The sequence below is a fragment of the Phyllobates terribilis genome, unplaced genomic scaffold (assembly GCF_046119375.1).
Source record: "Phyllobates terribilis strain yellow unplaced genomic scaffold, ASM4611937v1 Scaffold_12__6_contigs__length_324123572, whole genome shotgun sequence".
Taxonomy (NCBI): domain Eukaryota; kingdom Metazoa; phylum Chordata; class Amphibia; order Anura; family Dendrobatidae; genus Phyllobates; species Phyllobates terribilis.
Genome location: NW_027362772.1, coordinates 299536035 through 299559800, shown reverse-complemented (window position 1 = coordinate 299559800; position 23766 = coordinate 299536035). Strand labels below are relative to the sequence as shown.

At 38.6% G+C, this 23766-nt stretch overlaps 1 protein-coding gene across 1 annotated transcript in view; it reads left to right on the top strand.

Moving 5' to 3' along the window:
* The window catches only part of MASP2 (MBL associated serine protease 2), a 65282-nt gene that overhangs the window by 27300 nt on the left and 14216 nt on the right, over positions 1-23766 (top strand). Inside the window, exons 6-10 of the mRNA XM_073657223.1 lie at positions 270-417; positions 2711-2829; positions 18541-18619; positions 18923-19057; positions 20500-20577. Of these exons, the coding sequence (XP_073513324.1) occupies positions 270-417; positions 2711-2829; positions 18541-18619; positions 18923-19057; positions 20500-20577 (559 nt within the window). The remainder of the gene's footprint in view (positions 1-269; positions 418-2710; positions 2830-18540; positions 18620-18922; positions 19058-20499; positions 20578-23766) is intronic.

Genomic DNA, 23766 nt, shown 5'->3' with positions numbered 1-23766 from the left:
TTCCCTGGGTGGAGGAGAGGACAGATCAGGGCTGATTCAGGAGTTCAGCAAGGTATGTGACCCCAGCATCTTCACCATCAGAAGTAATCTGGGGAGCAGGAGCGTTAGGGCACCCCTAGCGTTAGGGACAGGGAACGAGCGCCTGGCCCTGGGTTATCTGACACCAGTATTGTGACAGATAAAATACAAAACTCCTTATATTTGCTTACAGTTATGATATATTCAAAGATTGTCAAGACGAAAGTGACCAATGAATTTTTCCATTTCAGATTACAGCTGGGGGGAAAGATCTTGCTCCTCTCTGCGGTGAGACTTTACCTCCAGAGATTGATACGAGGAATAAAACCGTGGTCATTGCATTTACGACAGATGGATCGGGACAATACACGGGATGGAAACTGCAATATACAACCAAAGGTCGGAGCAAAACTTGCAGATATGAGTAAAATACATGGCAGGGGTAAATCCTACACCATTGGCACCATCATCAGAAAGTATAGACCCCTTACACGACTCACGATGGATCTTCTTTAGCACTCAGCAGCCAACGTGCTTTCTATAAAGCCTCTGGAGAGGAGTCCTTATCCTGACTTTCTCCTACTTTTCTGCAGAACGACACAGAGGGACACAATGCAAATGTATAAAACTTCAATTCTCACTTAGCAGATTTTCAGGCTCATTTTTAATACTCCATACTGATAGCTGTAGATATGAGGCCTGAAAAGGTGCTTAAATGTATCTATGGGCAGGGTGTTTCGGCAGCAGCATTAACGGGTTTTAATCTGGCAATTATTGCTCCTGCAAGTGCTCCAGGGGAAAAGTGAAGTGGAGGAATTAATGCAGAGCGCTCCGCAGTCTTAAGATAGCTGCCGACAACTATTCCTCTTGATTCCCCCATACACATGAAGGCTTGAGTTATAAGATATCGGCCCATGAAAACATGACTTCCGATCAGCGAAGCACTTTTTCGTCAACTGATTATGTCGCCCGAAATGGGGAAACACTTGGCAGATGAGGTTTAATGTAGATAAATGTAGAGTAATGCACCTAGAATGGAGGAATCCTATTGCCGCATACACATTAAAATGGGAGTATACTCGGGACTACAGAACAGGAGAAGGACTTGGTTATTCTGGTTACAAAGTAAGCTGAGCAGCAGTAGTACTCAATGTCAGGAAGCAGCCGCAAAAGCAAAATAGATTTTAGGATGTACAAAAAGAGAAATAAAATGCCGCTATCCCAATGTACTGTTACCCCTTTATAAACCACTGGTGAGGCCACATCTACAATATGGGATCCAGTTTTGGGCTCCACATTTTAAAAATGATATTCAGAAGTTAGTTTCAGTTTATAGATTATTACATGGGATGGAAGCCTCTCATATGATGAGAGATTGGAAAAGTTGAGCTCGTTTACCTTCGAAAAATTACGTCTCAGAGATCTCATTTATATGTTATCAATGTGTGTGGTCAGTACAAAGGACTAGCACATGACTTACTCCTTCCAAAGACCATACTAAGGACCAGGGGGCGCTCATTACGGGTGGAAGAAAGGCGATTCCGGCACCTAAACAGGAAAGGGTTCTTTACAGTCAGAGCGTGGAATGCCGACCACAAGAGGTAGTGATGGCCGACACCATAACAGCTTTCAAAAAAAGGGCTGGATGATTTCCTCGATACACATAACCTTGTGGATTATTGATAATTTAGTGACAAAAAAGTGTATAATTGGTGGAGAAAGGCTGAACTTGATGGACCGCAGTCTTTTTTAACTTGTGTAGAAGGGGGAAGTCCAAGATTCAAACTTTACTTTCTCACTGATGCTGCTGCAAAAACCTTACCCAGAAGGTATATTTTAACACCCCTCTGCGTCTCCTATGTAGAGTTGTCAGCAGGGATAAAAATTGACTTATACGACTTAAAAGGGTTGTCCACTATTTGGACAACCCTTTTCCAATCCATAGGTTTGCCCCCAGTAAAATAATAAACACTTATACTCACCCCCCCCAGTGCTGGCGCCGTTCCAGCGGTGTCAGCACTGGCTCTCCCGGCCCGGAGTAGTGAACAATTCCTTTAAATAAGGAGCGTACATGCAAGAGAAATGCGATACAAGAGCGTATTCCTGAGAAAAGGCCCCATACATCTGCAGAATCTGGCTCAGTGGTCACAATTACAATTTCTTTATAAGCAAAAGGCGGAGAAAGGTGTTTCTGGATGAGGGAATGAACCTTCACCAGCAGAGGGCGCATGACTCGGATTTCCAAATCTGCCATCAGAGCTCCTATTACATCAGTAATGGTCAAGCTATAGCTTGTCCAGCGATGCTGAGTTTTCACAGGTCCGGTGTGTAATTCATTTAAACTCACGAGCTGCAATCTCCTGGCGAGTCTCCACTGTTTCTGCTGTAATTGCAGCGATTGATGATAAGCATCAAGCTCAGTTCCCTGCTTGTTCTAATCCAAGGTCAGGAATGGAATATAAAAAAAAAAAAAAAAAAAGGTTTATTCTAAACCAGTAATTACATTTACATTAAGATATTCAGATTACAGATTAGCCTAGGAGATGGTGAGTGATAAAAAAAAAACAAGCCATGCCGTTATCAGGTATCCATTTACTGGGCGGACAGGCTTGTCACACTGTAGCTGGACAGATCAATGCGAATTCTAAAAAAAAAGATTTCAAGTTTTTTGCTTCTCTTTCGTTGCCCGCAGCGCTTCCATGTCCTGATCCTCTGCTGCCACCTAGAGGCCATTTTACACCTGAACAGAAGACCTATGTGGTGAAGGATGGGATTTCACTTTCCTGTGATAAAGGATATGTATTGGAACAGGTAACAATCACATCTCATTGATTTAGGATGGCAAAGGCTCAACAAGGCCAAGTTCTAATAACGATTTAGCAAAAATACGGATGAAGATTTGCCTTTACATGTGATTATAATAAACCTTTCCAGGCAGCTACCTGATTTAATCACATTCGAAAAATATTTACAATATACAGTGCCTTGAAAACATATTCATATTCACTGAACAGTTCCACATTGTTTCACGTCACTCTCACAGGCTTCAATGGTTTTTCTGTTTTTGTATTTTAGGTCACAACAACACTAAGTAGCAAATATTTGTGACGTGTAAAGAAAATGAAATTTGATTTTATAAATATTTATATTCAGCCCCCCAGTCAGTACTTTGTAGGACCACCTTTCGCTGCAATTCCTGCTGCAGTCTTTTGGGGTCTGTCTCTCCCACCTCTCGCTGCAGTCTTTTGGGGTTTGTCTCTCCCACCTCTCGCTGCAGTCTTTTGGGGTCTGTCTCTTCCACCTCTCGCTGCAGTCCTTTGGGGTCTGTCTCTTCCACCTCTCGCTGCAGTCTTTTGGGGTCTGTCTCTCCCACCTCTCGCTGCAGTCTTTTGGGGGTCTGTCTCTCCCACCTCTCGCTGCAGTCTTTTGGGGTCTGTCTCTCCCACCTCTCGCTGCAGTCTTTTGGGGTCTGTCTCTCCCACCTCTCGCTGCAATCTTTTGGGGTCTGTCTCTCCCACCTCTCGCTGCAGTCTTTTGGGGTCTCTCCCACCTCTCGCTGCAGTCTTTTGGGGTCTGTCTCTTCCACCTCTCGCTGCAGTCTTTTGGGGTTTGTCTCTCCCACCTCTCGCTGCAGTCTTTTGGGGTCTCTCCCACCTCTCGCTGCAGTCTTTTGGGGTCTGTCTCTTCCACCTCTCGCTGCAGTCTTTTGGGGTTTGTCTCTCCCACCTCTCGCTGCAGTCTTTTGGGGTCTCTCCCACCTCTCGCTGCAGTCTTTTGGGGTCTGTCTCTTCCACCTCTCGCTGCAGTCTTTTGGGGTTTGTCTCTCCCACCTCTCGCTGCAGTCTTTTGGGGTGTGTCTCTCCAGCTTTGCACATCTAGAGGTGACATTTTGCCCCTTCTTGTTTGCCCCCTCGCTCTCGCTCAGTGAGATTGAATGGAGACGTCTGTGATCAGCAGCTTTCACGTCTTGTCACAGATTCTCTGGGATTTAGCTCTGGACTGTGACTGCGCCGTTCACACACAGGAACATGCTCTGATCTAAACCCTCCATTGTGGCTTTGGGAGGATGTTTAGGGTCGTTGTCCTGCTGGATGGTCAATCTTAAGCCCCAGTGTCACATCTTTTGCAGCCTCTAATAGGTTTTCCTCCAGGATCGCCCTGTATTTAGCTCCATCCATCTTCACATCCACTCTGACCAGGTTCCCTGTCCCTGCTAAAGAAAAGCTTCCCCACATCATGATGCTGCCACCATGAGTGATGGTGGGGATGGTGTTTTCAGGGTGATGTGCAGTAATAGTTTTCCCCCACACAGTTTTTTGCATTTAGCCCAAAGATTTCTCCTTTGGTCTCATCTGCCCAGATTCCCTACCTCCACATGCTCACTGTGTCCCCTACATGGCTTACTGCAAAGGGGACTTCTTATGGCTTTCTTCTTGCCACGCTTCCTTTAAGGCCAGATTTTTGGTGTGTACAACTAATAGTCGTTCTGTGGACAGATTCTCCCACCTGAGCTGTGGATCTCTGCAGCTCGTCCACAGTGACCATGGGCCTCTTGGCTGCTTCTCTAGCTAGTGCTCTCTTTACTTGAGATTTCAGTTTAGGTGGACGGCCATGACTTGGTAGGTTTGCAGTTGTGCTATACTCCTATTTTTAGATGATGGATTGAGCAGTGCTTCGTGAGACGTTCTGAGCTTAAGCTATTATTTTTTCTTTTTTATAACCCAACCCTGCTTCACAATTTTATCCCTGACCTGTCTGGTGTGTTCCTTGTTTTCATGATGCTGTTTGATCCCTAATGTTCTCAAACAAATCTCTGAGGCCTTCACAGAACAGCTGTAGTTATACTGAGAAGAAATTACACAGGTGGACTCAATTTACTTACTGTATGTGACTTCTGGAGGCATTTTGTCAATCAGTATTTTATTTAGGGGTATCAGACAAAAGGGGGCTGAATACAAATGCACGTTAAAATTTTCAGATTTATGCTTTTAAAATATTTAGAAAACAATGTATCATTTCCTTTACATTTCACAAATACTTCCTACATTGTGTTGACATATCACATAAAATCCCAATAAAAAACATTTAAAGAAGTTGTGCACTACTTTAGATTATAAAAAGTCTTAGGGGCCCCGGGAGGATACATTGGGGGGGGGGGTAAATACCTTCCGTTGCAAATAAAGCCTGTGAGCGGCGCTAACGGTGGTGCCACAGTGATTGCTGGGTTGTGAGCGGTGTTACCCCCCTCATCACACCCAGCATCCACCGCGCACTTTCCCAATGAATGGGGAGAGGCAGAGGGCGCGGTGGATGCCGGGTGTGACGCAGGGGAATAACCCCGCCCACAGCCTGGCATCCGCTGTGGAACCAGGAAGAAAAAGACCCCCGGCAACTGCCAGCACTTGTCGTGACATCAGCGGATGTCAGAGCCGGCTGCAGCCGGGCTCACGTGATGCCAGTGAACGGCCAGTGATTGCACCGCTCACAGGCATTATCTGCAACGGAAGGTATTTACAAAAACTCTTAGGGGTCCTGGGGAGATACATTGAGGGGGGGTGGAGGGAGGTAATATAAAGTACTGCACAACACCTTTAAGTTTGTGGATGTATGGGGTATGAATATTTTTTCAAGGCACTGTAACTACTACAATACTGCCCCCTATGTACAAGAATATATCTACTATAATACTGCCCCTATGTACAAGAATATAACTACTATAATACTGCTCCTATGTACAAGAATATATCTACTATAATACTGCTCCTATGTACAAGAATATAACTACTATAATACTGCCCCCTATGTACAAGAATATAACTACTATAATACTGCTCCTATATACAAGAATATAACTACTATAATACTGCACCCTATATATAAGAATATAACTACTATAATACTGCTCCTATGTACAAGAATATAACTACTATAATACTGCTCCTATGTACAAGAATATAACTACTATAATACTGCTCCTATGTACAAGAATATAACTACTATAATACTGCCCCCTATGTACAAGAATATAACTACTATAATACTGCTCCTATGTACAAGAATATAACTACTATAATACTGCTCCTATGTACAAGAATATAACTACTATAATACTGCTCCTATGTACAAGAATATAACTACTATAATACTGCCCCTATGTACAAGAATATAACTACTATAATACTGCCCCCTATGTACAAGAATATAACTACTATAATACTGCCCCCTATGTACAAGAATATAACTACTATAATACTGCTCCTATGTACAAGAATATAACTACTATAATACTGCCCCTATGTACAAGAATATAACTACTATAATACTGCCCCTATGTACAAGAATATAACTACTATAATACTGCCGCTATGTAAAAGAATATAACTACTATAATACTGCCCCCTATCTACAAGAATATAACTACTATAATACTGCCCCCTATGTACAAGAATATAACTACTACAATACAGCCCCCTATGTAAAAGAATATAACTACTATAATACTGCCCCCTATCTACAAGAATATAACTACTATAATACTGCTCCTATGTACAAGAATATAACTACTATAATACTGCCCCCTATCTACAAGAATATAACTACTATAATACTGCTCCTATGTACAAGAATATATCTACTGTAATACTGCCCCCTATGTACAAGAATATAACTACTACAATACTGCCCCCTATGTACAAGAATATAACTACTACAATACTGCCCCCTATGTACAAGAATATAACTACTATAATACTGCCCCCTAAGTACAAGAATATAACTACTATAATACTGCTCCTATGTACAAGAATATAACTACTATAATACTGCTCCTATGTACAAGAATATAACTACTATAATACTGCCCCCTATGTACAAGAATATAACTACTATAATACTGCTCCTATGTACAAGAATATAACTACTATAATACTGCCCCCTATGTACAAGAATATAACTACTATAATACTGTAATACTGCCCCCTATGTACAAGAATATAACTACTATAATACTGCCCCCTATGTACAAGAATATAACTACTATAATACTGCTCCTATGTACAAGAATATAACTACTATAATACTGCCCCCTATGTACAAGAATATAACTACTATACTATTGCTCCTATGTACAAGAATATAACTACTATAATACTGCCCCTTATATACAAGAATATAACTACTATAATACTGCCCCTTATGTAAAAGAATATAACTACTATAATACTGCCCCTTATGTACAAGAATATAACTACTATAATACTGCCCCCTATGTACAAGAATATAACTACTATAATACTGCCCCCTATGTACAAGAATATAACTACTATAATACTGCTCCTATGTACAAGAATATAACTACTATAATACTGCCCCCTATGTACAAGAATATAACTACTATAATACTGCTCCTATGTACAAGAATATAACTACTATAATACTGCTCCTATGTACAAGAATATAACTACTATAATACTGCCCCCTATGTACAAAAATATAACTACTATAATACTGCCCTCTATGCACAAGAATATAACTACTATAATACTGCCCCCTATGTACAAGAATATAACTACTATAATACTGCCTCCTATGTACAAGAATATAACTACTATAATACTGCCCCTATGTACAAGAATATAACTACTATAATACTGCCCTCCATGTACAAGAATATAACTACTATAATACTGCTCCTATGTACAAGAATATAACTACTATAATACTGCTCCTATGTACAAGAATATAACTACTATAATACTGCCCCCTATGTACAAGAATATAACTACTATAATACTGCTCCTATGTACAAGAATATAACTACTATAATACTGCCCCCTATGTACAAGAATATAACTACTATAATACTGCTCCTATGTACAAGAATATAACTACTATAATACTGCCCCCTATGTACAAGAATATAACTACTATAATACTGCTCCTATGTACAAGAATATAACTACTATAATACTGCTCCTATGTACAAGAATATAACTACTATAATACTGCCCCCTATGTACAAAAATATAACTACTATAATACTGCCCTCTATGCACAAGAATATAACTACTATAATACTGCCCCCTATGTACAAGAATATAACTACTATAATACTGCCCCCTATGTACAAGAATATAACTACTATAATACTGCCTCCTATGTACAAGAATATAACTACTATAATACTGCCCCTATGTACAAGAATATAACTACTATAATACTGCCCCTATGTACAAGAATATAACTACTATAATACTGCCCTCCATGTACAAGAATATAACTACTATAATACTGCTCCTATGTACAAGAATATAACTACTATAATACTGCTCCTATGTACAAGAATATAACTACTATAATACTGCCCCCTATGTACAAGAATATAACTACTATAATACTGCTCCTATGTACAAGAATATAACTACTATAATACTGCCCCCTATGTACAAGAATATAACTACTATAATACTGCCCTCTATGTACAATAATATAACTACTATAATACTGCCCTCTATGTACAAGAATATATCTACTATAATACTGCCCTCTATGTACAAGAATATAACTACTATAATACTGCTCCTATGTACAAGAATATAACTACTATAATACTGCTCCTATGTACAAGAATATAACTACTATAATACTGCCCGCTATGTACAAGAATATAACTACTATAATACTGCCCCCATGTACAAGAATATAACTACTATAATACTGCCCTCTATGTACAAGAATATAACTATAATACTGCCTCCTATGTACAAGAATATAACTACTATAATACTGCCCCCTATGTACAAGAATATAACTACTATAACACTGCCCCTATGTACAAGAATATAACTACTATAATACTGCCCCCTATGTACAAGAATATATCTACTATAATACTGCCCCCTATGTACAAGAATATATCTACTATAATACTGCTCCTATGTACAAGAATATAACTACTATAATACTGCCCCCTATGTACAAGAATATAACTACTATAATACTGCTCCTATGTACAAGAATATAACTACTATAATACTGCTCCTATGTACAAGAATATATCTACTATAATACTGCTCCTATGTACAAGAATATAACTACTATAATACTGCTCCTATGTACAAGAATATAACTACTATAATACTGCCCCCTATGTACAAGAATATATCTACTATAATACTGCTCCTATGTACAAGAATATAACTACTATAATACTGCCCCCTATGTACAAGAATATAACTACTATAATACTGCTCCTATGTACAAGAATATAACTACTATAATACTGCTCCTATGTACAAGAATATAACTACTATAATACTGCTCCTATGTACAAGAATATAACTACTATAAAACTGCCCCCTATGTACAAGAATATAACTACTATAATACTGCTCCTATGTACAAGAATATAGCTACTATAAAACTGCCCCCTATGTAGAAGAATATAACTACTATAATACTGCTATGTACAATATAGCTACTATAAAACTGCCCCCTATGTACAAGAAAATAACTACTATAATACTGCCCTCTATGTACAATAATATAACTACTATAATACTGCCCTCTATGTACAAGAATATAACTACTATAATACTGCCCTCTATGTACAAGAATATAACTACTATAATACTGCTCCTATGTACAAGAATATAACTACTATAATACTGCTCCTATGTACAAGAATATAACTACTATAATACTGCCCGCTATGTACAAGAATAAAACTACTATAATACTGCCCCCATGTACAAGAATATAACTACTATAATACTGCCCTCTATGTACAAGAATATAACTATAATACTGCCTCCTATGTACAAGAATATAACTACTATAATACTGCCCCCTATGTACAAGAATATAACTACTATAATACTGCTCCTATGTACAAGAATATAACTACTATAATACTGCCCCCTATGTACAAGAATATAACTACTATAATACTGCTCCTATGTACAAGAATATAACTACTATAATACTGCTCCTATGTACAAGAATATAACTACTATAATACTGCCCCCTATGTACAAAAATATAACTACTATAATACTGCCCTCTATGCACAAGAATATAACTACTATAATACTGCCCCCTATGTACAAGAATATAACTACTATAATACTGCCCCCTATGTACAAGAATATAACTACTATAATACTGCCTCCTATGTACAAGAATATAACTACTATAATACTGCCCCTATGTACAAGAATATAACTACTATAATACTGCCCCTATGTACAAGAATATAACTACTATAATACTGCCCTCCATGTACAAGAATATAACTACTATAATACTGCTCCTATGTACAAGAATATAACTACTATAATACTGCTCCTATGTACAAGAATATAACTACTATAATACTGCCCCCTATGTACAAGAATATAACTACTATAATACTGCTCCTATGTACAAGAATATAACTACTATAATACTGCCCCCTATGTACAAGAATATAACTACTATAATACTGCCCTCTATGTACAATAATATAACTACTATAATACTGCCCTCTATGTACAAGAATATATCTACTATAATACTGCCCTCTATGTACAAGAATATAACTACTATAATACTGCTCCTATGTACAAGAATATAACTACTATAATACTGCTCCTATGTACAAGAATATAACTACTATAATACTGCCCGCTATGTACAAGAATATAACTACTATAATACTGCCCCCATGTACAAGAATATAACTACTATAATACTGCCCTCTATGTACAAGAATATAACTATAATACTGCCTCCTATGTACAAGAATATAACTACTATAATACTGCCCCCTATGTACAAGAATATAACTACTATAACACTGCCCCTATGTACAAGAATATAACTACTATAATACTGCCCCCTATGTACAAGAATATATCTACTATAATACTGCCCCCTATGTACAAGAATATATCTACTATAATACTGCTCCTATGTACAAGAATATAACTACTATAATACTGCCCCCTATGTACAAGAATATAACTACTATAATACTGCTCCTATGTACAAGAATATAACTACTATAATACTGCTCCTATGTACAAGAATATATCTACTATAATACTGCTCCTATGTACAAGAATATAACTACTATAATACTGCTCCTATGTACAAGAATATAACTACTATAATACTGCCCCCTATGTACAAGAATATATCTACTATAATACTGCTCCTATGTACAAGAATATAACTACTATAATACTGCCCCCTATGTACAAGAATATAACTACTATAATACTGCTCCTATGTACAAGAATATAACTACTATAATACTGCTCCTATGTACAAGAATATAACTACTATAATACTGCTCCTATGTACAAGAATATAACTACTATAAAACTGCCCCCTATGTACAAGAATATAACTACTATAATACTGCTCCTATGTACAAGAATATAGCTACTATAAAACTGCCCCCTATGTAGAAGAATATAACTACTATAATACTGCTATGTACAATATAGCTACTATAAAACTGCCCCCTATGTACAAGAAAATAACTACTATAATACTGCCCTCTATGTACAATAATATAACTACTATAATACTGCCCTCTATGTACAAGAATATAACTACTATAATACTGCCCTCTATGTACAAGAATATAACTACTATAATACTGCTCCTATGTACAAGAATATAACTACTATAATACTGCTCCTATGTACAAGAATATAACTACTATAATACTGCCCGCTATGTACAAGAATAAAACTACTATAATACTGCCCCCATGTACAAGAATATAACTACTATAATACTGCCCTCTATGTACAAGAATATAACTATAATACTGCCTCCTATGTACAAGAATATAACTACTATAATACTGCCCCCTATGTACAAGAATATAACTACTATAACACTGCCCCTATGTACAAGAATATAACTATAATACTGCCCCCTATGTACAAGAATATATCTACTATAATACTGCCCCCTATGTACAAGAATATATCTACTATAATACTGCTCCTATGTACAAGAATATAACTACTATAATACTGCCCCCTATGTACAAGAATATAACTACTATAATACTGCTCCTATGTACAAGAATATAACTACTATAATACTGCTCCTATGTACAAGAATATATCTACTATAATACTGCTCCTATGTACAAGAATATAACTACTATAATACTGCTCCTATGTACAAGAATATAACTACTATAATACTGCCCCCTATGTACAAGAATATATCTACTATAATACTGCTCCTATGTACAAGAATATAACTACTATAATACTGCCCCCTATGTACAAGAATATAACTACTATAATACTGCTCCTATGTACAAGAATATAACTACTATAATACTGCTCCTATGTACAAGAATATAACTACTATAAAACTGCCCCCTATGTACAAGAATATAACTACTATAATACTGCTCCTATGTACAAGAATATAGCTACTATAAAACTGCCCCCTATGTAGAAGAATATAACTACTATAATACTGCTATGTACAATATAGCTACTATAAAACTGCCCCCTATGTACAAGAAAATAACTACTATAATACTGCCCTCTATGTACAATAATATAACTACTATAATACTGCCCTCTATGTACAAGAATATAACTACTATAATACTGCCCTCTATGTACAAGAATATAACTACTATAATACTGCTCCTATGTACAAGAATATAACTACTATAATACTGCTCCTATGTACAAGAATATAACTACTATAATACTGCCCGCTATGTACAAGAATAAAACTACTATAATACTGCCCCCATGTACAAGAATATAACTACTATAATACTGCCCTCTATGTACAAGAATATAACTATAATACTGCCTCCTATGTACAAGAATATAACTACTATAATACTGCCCCCTATGTACAAGAATATAACTACTATAACACTGCCCCTATGTACAAGAATATAACTACTATAATACTGCCCCCATTGTACAAGAATATATCTACTATAATACTGCTCCTATGTACAAGAATATAACTACTATAATACTGCCCCCTATGTACAAGAATATAACTACTATAATGCTGCTCCTATGTACAAGAATATAACTACTATAATACTGCTCCTATGTACAAGAATATATCTACTATAATACTGCTCCTATGTACAAGAATATAACTACTATAATACTGCTCCTATGTACAAGAATATAACTACTATAATACTGCCCCCTATGTACAAGAATATAACTACTATAATACTGCCCCCTATGTACAAGAATATAACTACTATAATACTGCCCTCTATGTACAATAATATAACTACTATAATACTGCCCTCTATGTACAAGAATATAACTACTATAATACTGCCCTCTATGTACAAGAATATAACTACTATAATACTGCTCCTATGTACAAGAATATAACTACTATAATACTGCTCCTATGTACAAGAATATAACTACTATAATACTGCCCGCTATGTACAAGAATATAACTACTATAATACTGCCCCCATGTACAAGAATATAACTACTATAATACTGCCCTCTATGTACAAGAATATAACTACTATAATACTGCCCCCTATGTACAAGAATATAACTACTATAACACTGCCCCTATGTACAAGAATATAACTACTATAATACTGCCCCCTATGTACAAGAATATATCTACTATAATACTGCTCCTATGTACAAGAATATAACTACTATAATACTGCCCCCTATGTACAAGAATATAACTACTATAATACTGCTCCTATGTACAAGAATATAACTACTATAATACTGCTCCTATGTACAAGAATATATCTACTATAATACTGCTCCTATGTACAAGAATATAACTACTATAATACTGCTCCTATGTACAAGAATATAACTACTATAATACTGCCCCCTATGTACAAGAATATATCTACTATAATACTGCTCCTATGTACAAGAATATAACTACTATAATACTGCCCCCTATGTACAAGAATATAACTACTATAATACTGCTCCTATGTACAAGAATATAACTACTATAATACTGCTCCTATGTACAAGAATATAACTACTATAATACTGCTCCTATGTACAAGAATATAACTACTATAAAACTGCCCCCTATGTACAAGAATATAACTACTATAATACTGCTCCTATGTACAAGAATATAGCTACTATAAAACTGCCCCCTATGTAGAAGAATATAACTACTATAATACTGCTATGTACAATATAGCTACTATAAAACTGCCCCCTATGTACAAGAAAATAACTACTATAATACTGCCCTCTATGTACAATAATATAACTACTATAATACTGCCCTCTATGTACAAGAATATAACTACTATAATACTGCCCTCTATGTACAAGAATATAACTACTATAATACTGCTCCTATGTACAAGAATATAACTACTATAATACTGCTCCTATGTACAAGAATATAACTACTATAATACTGCCCGCTATGTACAAGAATATAACTACTATAATACTGCCCCCATGTACAAGAATATAACTACTATAATACTGCCCTCTATGTACAAGAATATAACTACTATAATACTGCCTCCTATGTACAAGAATATAACTACTATAATACTGCCCCCTATGTACAAGAATATAACTACTATAACACTGCCCCTATGTACAAGAATATAACTACTATAATACTGCCCCCATTGTACAAGAATATATCTACTATAATACTGCTCCTATGTACAAGAATATAACTACTATAATACTGCCCCCTATGTACAAGAATATAACTACTATAATACTGCTCCTATGTACAAGAATATAACTACTATAATACTGCTCCTATGTACAAGAATATATCTACTATAATACTGCTCCTATGTACAAGAATATAACTACTATAATACTGCTCCTATGTACAAGAATATAACTACTATAATACTGCCCCCTATGTACAAGAATATATCTACTATAATACTGCTCCTATGTACAAGAATATAACTACTATAATACTGCCCCCTATGTACAAGAATATAACTACTATAATACTGCTCCTATGTACAAGAATATAACTACTATAATACTGCTCCTATGTACAAGAATATAACTACTATAATACTGCTCCTATGTACAAGAATATAACTACTATAAAACTGCCCCCTATGTACAAGAATATAACTACTATAATACTGCTCCTATGTACAAGAATATAGCTACTATAAAACTGCCCCCTATGTAGAAGAATATAACTACTATAATACTGCTATGTACAATATAGCTACTATAAAACTGCCCCCTATGTACAAGAAAATAACTACTATAATACTGCTATGTACAAGAATATAACTACTATAATACTGCCCCCTATGTACAAGAATATAACTACTATAACACTGCTCCTATGTACAAGAATATAACTACTATAATACTGTTCCCTATGTACAAGACTATAACTACTATAATACTGCTCCTATGCACAAGAATATAACTACTATATTACTGCTCCTATGTACAGGTATATATCTACTATAATACTGCCCCTATGTACAAAAATATAACTACTATAACACTGCTTCTATGTACAAGAAAATAACTACTATAATACTGCTATGTACAAGAATATAACTACTATAATACTGCCCCCTATGTACAAGAATATAACTACTATAATACTGCCCCCTATGTACAAGAATATAACTACTATAATACTGCTCCTATGTACAAGAATATAACTACTATAATACTTCCCCTATGTACAAGAATATAACTACTATAATACTGCCCCTATGTACAAAAATATAACTACTAAACTACTATAATACTTCCCCTATATACAAGAATATAACTACTATAATACTGCCCCCTATGTACAAGAATATAACTACTATAATACTGCTCCTATGTACAAGAATATAACTACTATAATACTGCTCCTATGTACAAGAATATAACTACTATAAAACTGCCCCCTATGTACAAGAATATAACTACTATAATACTGCTCCTATGTACAAGAATATAGCTACTATAAAACTGCCCCCTATGTAGAAGAATATAACTACTATAATACTGCTATGTACAAGAATATAACTACTATAATACTGCCCCCTATGTACAAGAATATAACTACTATAATACTGCCCCCTATGTACAAGAATATAACTACTATAATACTGCTCCTATGTACAAGAATATAACTACTATAATACTTCCCCTATGTACAAGAATATAACTACTATAATACTGCCCCTATGTACAAAAATATAACTACTATAATACTTCCCCTATATACAAGAATATAACTACTATAATACTGCCCCCTATGTACAAGAATATAACTACTATAATACTGCCCCTATGTACAAAAATATAACTACTATAATACTTCCCCTATATACAAGAATATAACTACTATAATACTGCCCCCTATGTACAAGAATATAACTACTATAACACTGCTCCTATGTACAAGAATATAACTACTATAATACTGTCCCCTATGTACAAGACTATAACTACTATAATACTGCTCCAATGTACAAGAATATAACTACTATAATACTGCTCCTATGCACAAGAATATAACTACTATAATACTGCTCCTATGTACAGGTATATATCTACTATAATACTGCCCCTATGTACAAAAATATAACTACTATAACACTGCTCCTATGTACAAGAAAATAACTACTATAATACTGCTATGTACAAGAATATAACTACTATAATACTGCCCCCTATGTACAAGAATATAACTACTATAATACTGCCCCCTATGTACAAGAATATAACTACTATAATACTGCTCCTATGTACAAGAATATAACTACTATAATACTTCCCCTATGTACAAGAATATAACTACTATAATACTTCCCCTATGTACAAGAAAATAACTACTATAATACTGCCCCTATGTACAAAAATATAACTACTATAATACTTCCCCTATATACAAGAATATAACTACTATAATACTGCCCCCTATGTACAAGAATATAACTACTATAATACTGTTCTGAAATCCAGAATGGTAGTACTCGGGGCTTTGTCCTGGGAGCCAATCAGATGTATATACTGCTTCTTTCCTTCCATTTGCTAAGCATGTATTCTCAGGGTCACACACCCTACTGCCTTCCTCCTAACAGTTATACCTAGATATATTATATTTCATGTACTCATATGCAATGCTGATTTCTGACAAGTGAACTATAACAATGGGTACACTTTAAGATCTGCAACTTCCCTGGAGTACTAAACTTAATTCAGGGGTAAATGCCCCATAATATCCCGTACGTGCTGCATCTGTATAATACATGTTAATTAAGTTTGATGAAGTTGCCAAGAGTTAAAGTCACATCTAAGGAATGTCAGCATTATACGGAGATGAGAAGTCCAGAGAGATCAGTGAAGAGTCACAATATAATAAAGGTTCAATACCTAAGTGCCACGCTGAGTGCAGAATATCCCAGATCTCATTATCACTGAGGGTCGTTCACAAGTAACTGATTTGCTGCTGCAGCATTTCACCACAGCGGCCACACATTACTCACTGGTGTTTTGTGGCTGATCTTAGAACTGATTTTAAATGGGAAATATGCACATAAAACACAATTTTGCAGTTTTCCAAAATCAAAGGAAAAGAAATACAAAAACAACTTTCGGTGGAGCAGCATCTACCCTTGAACCTTCTGTTTAGTCTCTTTCACCTTTTTAGAAAAGTAGCTGGTCCAGAAAAGTTTGCAGAAAAAAAAAAAAAGTAACTTTTTTTCTGCAAACTTTTCTGGACCTGCTACTTTTCTAAAAAGTGAAAGAGACTAAACGGAAGGAGGCAGGGCCTGCAACGGGACAATTGATTCGCCATGATTGTTCCAGGATGTAGAGCCGATTGGAGGTGCTTTGGATATGGTGCACAATGCTATTAAAAAGCAAATCTCTATTAAAAACACAACAATAAGAGCGACGGAACCGGTGCTCCGTGCTGGAAAAAGTCTGCATCCCTTAGAGCCCTGGATTCCATTCTACATCCATAGGTCCAATAGTCTTTAGTCTGTGGCCAGCTCCTCACATGGTTCTTTTTTTGCGTCAAATTTGGGTTTGTATAAGTGCATGCTAGGAAAGCTTACAAAGAGGCAGATACAGCGTTCGAGATGGACTAGAGAAAGCTCCTGCGGAATGGTTCCCTATAAGGTATATCTATCATTGCTATTTATTTTTTTGTTATACTCCCTTGTAAATGTCTTGAAGATTGGTGAGGGTCTGCTTTTTGAGAGCCCCCACTGATTACTCAAAAGATCTGCAAGTACCAGTGCTCAGCTATGGGTCATACACGGAAATGCGCCGAGCGCTTGTTTTTTGAGCGGAGCACACATGACAAGTGTTTTCAGATATTTGCGGGGGGGTCTCAGGATCCAAACCCCAAGAACTCTGAAGTGCCAAGGGCAGATATCCACTTAAGGTAAAAACAGGTAAAAGAATAATTGTCCCCAGGGACAAAAAGACATTTTTCGCAGGTTCTGCTTCTTATCACTTTGGAAAGTGTATAATTACATGATTTCTCTTTCTTTTGTAGAATGGAAACATTTTACCTTCATTTACTGCAGTGTGCCGGAGCGACGGGACCTGGGATAAACCACTGCCAAAATGCGAAAGTAGGTCCTGCTTCCTTACGCCAGTCCAAATACTATAGCGGGGTGCAGCCTGAGAGAAGCCATAGAATGGGCCCATTAGGTTAACCCTACCCATGGCCGTCCCATCTTTCTCAGTTTCAGGACTGTGCCATTTTATCTCCCGTTTAAGAGAACAGAAAAGCTAGACAGGCCTGACAATCCCCTAGTAAATGAATGGTCTTCACTTCAGGTCAAAGGGGAAGGGGTGGGATTTTTAGTTTTTTTCCCGCAATGTATAAGAGTGGAATAACGTATTATGGTAATGTGTCCCCCCCCTGTGACCAGTTGTAAACTGCGGCCCACCGGATCCCATCGAAAATGGAAATTTCACATTCGAAAACGGAAACGAAGTAACTACGTACAATCAGCAAATCCTATACAAATGTGCAGAACCGTTTTACAAAATGAAAGAGGATCAAGGTAAGGAAATTACTACTTGTATATGTAATTGTACTAAGCTACCAACAGCATTTACAATGTGAACAACTCAAAAGATGACTTCGCTATGCTTACAGCAGACGAAGGGGTTAAATCGGAAAACACATGGATAGCTGCTGGCAGAGGTGATGAACAGTCCAGCCTCATTGTAGAGACTATGCAGTCTGATACAGCGTTTGTAATGTGTACGAATCCTGAAATTAGTTTGTGGTGCTTACAGCAGATGAAGAGTTAATTGCAGGTCTGAGCTAGGAAGTAAATGCAGATTGTTGAAACAACCTCCAGACACAAGATATCTGAATACAAAGCATACTTAATGCTCAGACGCACACAGGTGTCAAAGTCGGCCTTAAAAGGCCTTGGATGATAAAGTCACTGGGGTTCACCGAGCAACTCATGACAACAGACATGGGACACAGGGAAACGCTGTGGACATAGGGGAAGGGAGCAGAGGCAGGTGTTAAACAGTAAAATATATCAGAGAACTATACTTCTTTCTCCACTTATAAGACACGCATTACCCTCCCACTGAACTCATAATCCACTCTGAAAAACACAGCTCTAATCTCTTGTGGCCTAAACAAGTTGGACTCTCAGCTCATTGATGAATCAAGACACTGCTGCTTACTGAAGTCTATGGAAAAGAGCATGGGAAGAGCAGGGACAGGCACAGACAGACCAGGCTTCTAGTCTTCTAGTGTATTCTATTACCCCTATGCTGCATTCACATCCACAATGCTCAGTAATGTTGTATAGTGCTCTCTCTGGTGCTGCCGCTTCTTAGAATGTGCTATACTCCATTTATTTCACCCTGGAGATGGATGCACAGCTACACTGCTCAGTACTGCTGTACAATGTCCTCCAAGCTGCTGCTGCTCCTCAACATGTGCTACATAGAGACAGTAGAGCAGCAATAACTCATGTCTGCGGCGTGTGCTGTGTATGGGAGACTTCATAGTAACTAGTCAGCGCTCACTAGCTCAGACACTAAAATAGAAATAGAAACTGTAAAGGGGAAAACTGGTGATAAAAGAATGTCAGGAGTCATAAATTGGCCAGAAAAAAAAGTATTTATTAAGTTCACACAAGATTGATTAGTCTGAAAAGTTACCTGAAACTATAGGAACACTTTGAAGTTTTGAGTACACACATTTCTTTAACCCGACATCTCAAATACAGTTTTGTTCCTAAAACAAGTCAGAATTTCTGTAGGGGAGTTTACATCTGCTGTTTCTTACTTCCGAAGAGGAAGAGCCCTAAAGTAAGCGTGGGTAGCAAGGAGAAGCAGTCTGCTGTATAGCAGTTAGAACTTCCCGCAGCTATTCTCATCACGTTATGTGCTCAATTACTGGTCGCTAGGCAAATAAGAAATTAAAACAAAAAAAACTAATTTTTTTGGGCTTTTTTTTTTTTTTTTTTTACAGCACGATATCGTTGTGGAGAAAAAGGACAATGGGAAGAAATCATTACTGGGAATAAAATGCTCCCAACCTGCGTACCTGGTATGTGAAGGGCAACCAGGAACTAAGTATATGATTACCCTACTGATTGCTCAGCAATGTCATTTTTCTAAATACCTAAAAGTTAAGAATGATCATCAGTGTATATACCAGGGAAAGACCAGTCAGTATACTGTCCCCCAATAGGAAAAAAAAAAACAGCCATTAAAAGCCCCATCATTGATACTTCTATGAATGGACGTAGACAGCAGAGGAATTGTTCGGCCACTTGTCCCATGGGTCCCACCTATATTTCAGGGAAGGAGAGGTAAAGGAAAAGTGAGGTTGGTATCACAGACTTGCCCTGGCGTTGGGATCCACAGAAAACTATTCTGTCTATAGGCAGCTTTACATTAGATGAAAGAAAGTTGCATTGCAAGACAAACTGGACCCCAAGATGTCAGTGTCAACAAAGTGATAAATAGGGCACCCAAAAGAAGTAACCACGGCGCGTGCCAGCTTCCTCCAATGTCTGCAGGTGTTGCTGACAGTGATCACTTTGAGGAGGGAAGCCAGTGCACAAGTGGCAATATTTATTTTTTTGTGTCCTCCGACGTAGCATCCTATGGTGCCAGTAAAAACCTCCATGTGTATCCAAAGGGAATCATGTCAATACCTTTATTTCTGTGGCTCAGACTTATAGGGCACAGCCACCGAGGTAACTGTGCACCCATCAAGCACTTAGATTTCTAGGTCACAAGTTACATCTAAACCTGCCTCAAAATACCAGCATTCATGATGAGCAATTTGATCCTCTGTGGCGGGCGGTCTTCAATTCTGTACCCGGTATCCTGAATGGTGCGAATGCTGCACAAAGGCAGCGAGAATCGAATTGTTCATCCTTAGTCGCCTCAAAATTACCTATTGTTTTAAGCCTAATCCTAATATTAGACGCCTGTTCTGTACAGACCTGAATAACTGACAACACCTCTATATACAGTAGATAAGACAGGATCCACCATTCACAATAGGTGATATCACAGCTCACCTCCACCTGTTGTACAGTGACTGATAACACCTCTATATACAGTAGATAACACAGGATCCACCATTCACAATAGGTGATTTCACAGCTCACCTCCTCCTTCTCCTGTACAATGACTGATAACTAGTGTTGAGCATTCCGATACTGAAATATCGGGTATCGGCCGATATTCGCGGTATCGGAATTCCGATACTTAATTCCGATACTTTTACAATATCGAATACCGGAATCGGAAGTTCCCATAATGCCTGCGCTCTGCAGTGTCTCTGAAGGATGACAAGCTGGATGGCAGCGCTCGGCTGCGATCCTGCCTGTCATCAGAATGCCATCCCAGCGTGGGAGAATTCTCCTGATTGTTTAAAAGCCGGCGAGCGGTAAAAAGCCGCCGGCTTTTAAACAATCACACAGCCCCATACTGCTTCCCCGCAGCCTCCCACCCCGATCCTCCGCTCCCCTCACCACCTCCCATCCCGATCGTAAGTTAGGACCGGGCGGGGAGTGCAGCACAAAGGAGCGGGGAGCGAAGGACCCGGGCGGGGAAGCCGGCAGTGAAAAGACTTCACCGCCGGCTTTCCCGTTCTGTGCTGCGCTTTCCCGCCGGTTATTTCAAATGAACAGCTGAGGTATCAGGTGATACTGATCAGCTGTTCATTTGAAGTCGCCGCGGTGCCCTCAGAGGGTTCATGTGAGTTCATGCTTCACTGCATTGCATGAACTCACATGAACTTTCCCACGGTCTCACAGGTCAGCCTCACATCCCAGACCCGTCATGATTGGTGTGTGCGGGTGTCTGTGCGTGTGTGTGGGGTGTCTGTGCGATGTCTGCGGGTGTGTGCGGTGTCTGTGCGGTGTCTGTGCGATGTCTGCGGGTGTGTGCGGTGTCTGTGCGGTGTCTGTGAGATGTCTGTGCGATGTCTGCGGGTGTGTGCGGTGTCTGTGCGATGTCTGCGGGTGTGTGCGGTGTCTGTGCGATGTCTGCGGGTGTGTGCGGTGTCTGTGCGATGTCTGCGGGTGTGCGCGGTGTCTGTGCGATGTCTGTGCGATGTCTGCGGGTGTGTGCGGTGTCTGTGCGATGTCTGCGGGTGTGTGCGGTGTCTGTGCGATGTCTGCAGGTGTGCGCGGTGTCTGTGCGATGTCTGCGGGTGTGTGGGGTGTCTGTGCGATGTCTGCGGGTGTGTGCGGTGTCTGTGCAGTGTCTGCGGGTGTGTGCGATGTCTGCGGGTGTGTGCGATGTCTGCGGGTGTGCGCGGTGTCTGTGCGGGGTGTCTGTGCGATGTCTGCGGGTGTGTGCGGTGTCTGTGCGATGTCTGCGGGTGTGCGCGGTGTCTGTGCGATGTCTGCGGGTGTGCGCGGTGTCTGCGCGATGTCTGCGGGTGTGTGCGTGCAGGCAGACATAGGCCGATGTGAGACTACTACTCCCATCGGCCTATGTCTGTCCCCCGTCCACTCCTGCCAGCAGGATCAGCTCGATGGGAGCAGTAGTTCCCATCAGCCTGATTCTGCTATTTAAATTGCCCTACTGTGTCCCCAATAAATTTTAAATACATGTCATTGGTGGCCAGTGGTTACCTACAATAAATTAGTTCATACATTACCTGTCCCCGCCGATCGCCACCTAAAATAAAGTAAAAAATAAAAAACTACACCTATACTCACCTAGACACCTAATTCCCCGAAGCCATCGATCTCCTGTAATAAAATATAAAATAATAAACCACAACCTTATCCTTACCCCTCCGTAGTAGTCCACGAGTGTCCCACGAAGATCTCCAGTTCAGAGCAGCCACATAGAATGTGACCGCTCTGAACCGCTGCCGCCGCTAGAATGACGGGGCCGTAAAGCAGCCCCGGTCATTGCATAAGCGGGTTCCCCGGAGTTCAGGCAGCGCTGCTCCGGTTAGCTGCTTTACGGCCCCGCTGTACCGTGAGAAATTCCCACGGTACAGCAGTGCCGTAAAGGAGGTCACCGGAGCTGCGCTGCCTGAATGCACTCCGGTGACCTCAGTCAGGGCTCACGCTGCCGGGAGCGGACGTGTTCCCGGCAGTGTGAGCTTACAGCAGCCATGCACAGCTGTCACCATCTCCAGATGTGACAGCTGTGCATGGGAGATCAGCGCGGGAACGTGGACAGGTAACTATTTTTTTTAGTAAACTAAGAATTAAATAAAATGGTGTGTTTTATATCAAATAAATTATTTTTTTCTGGG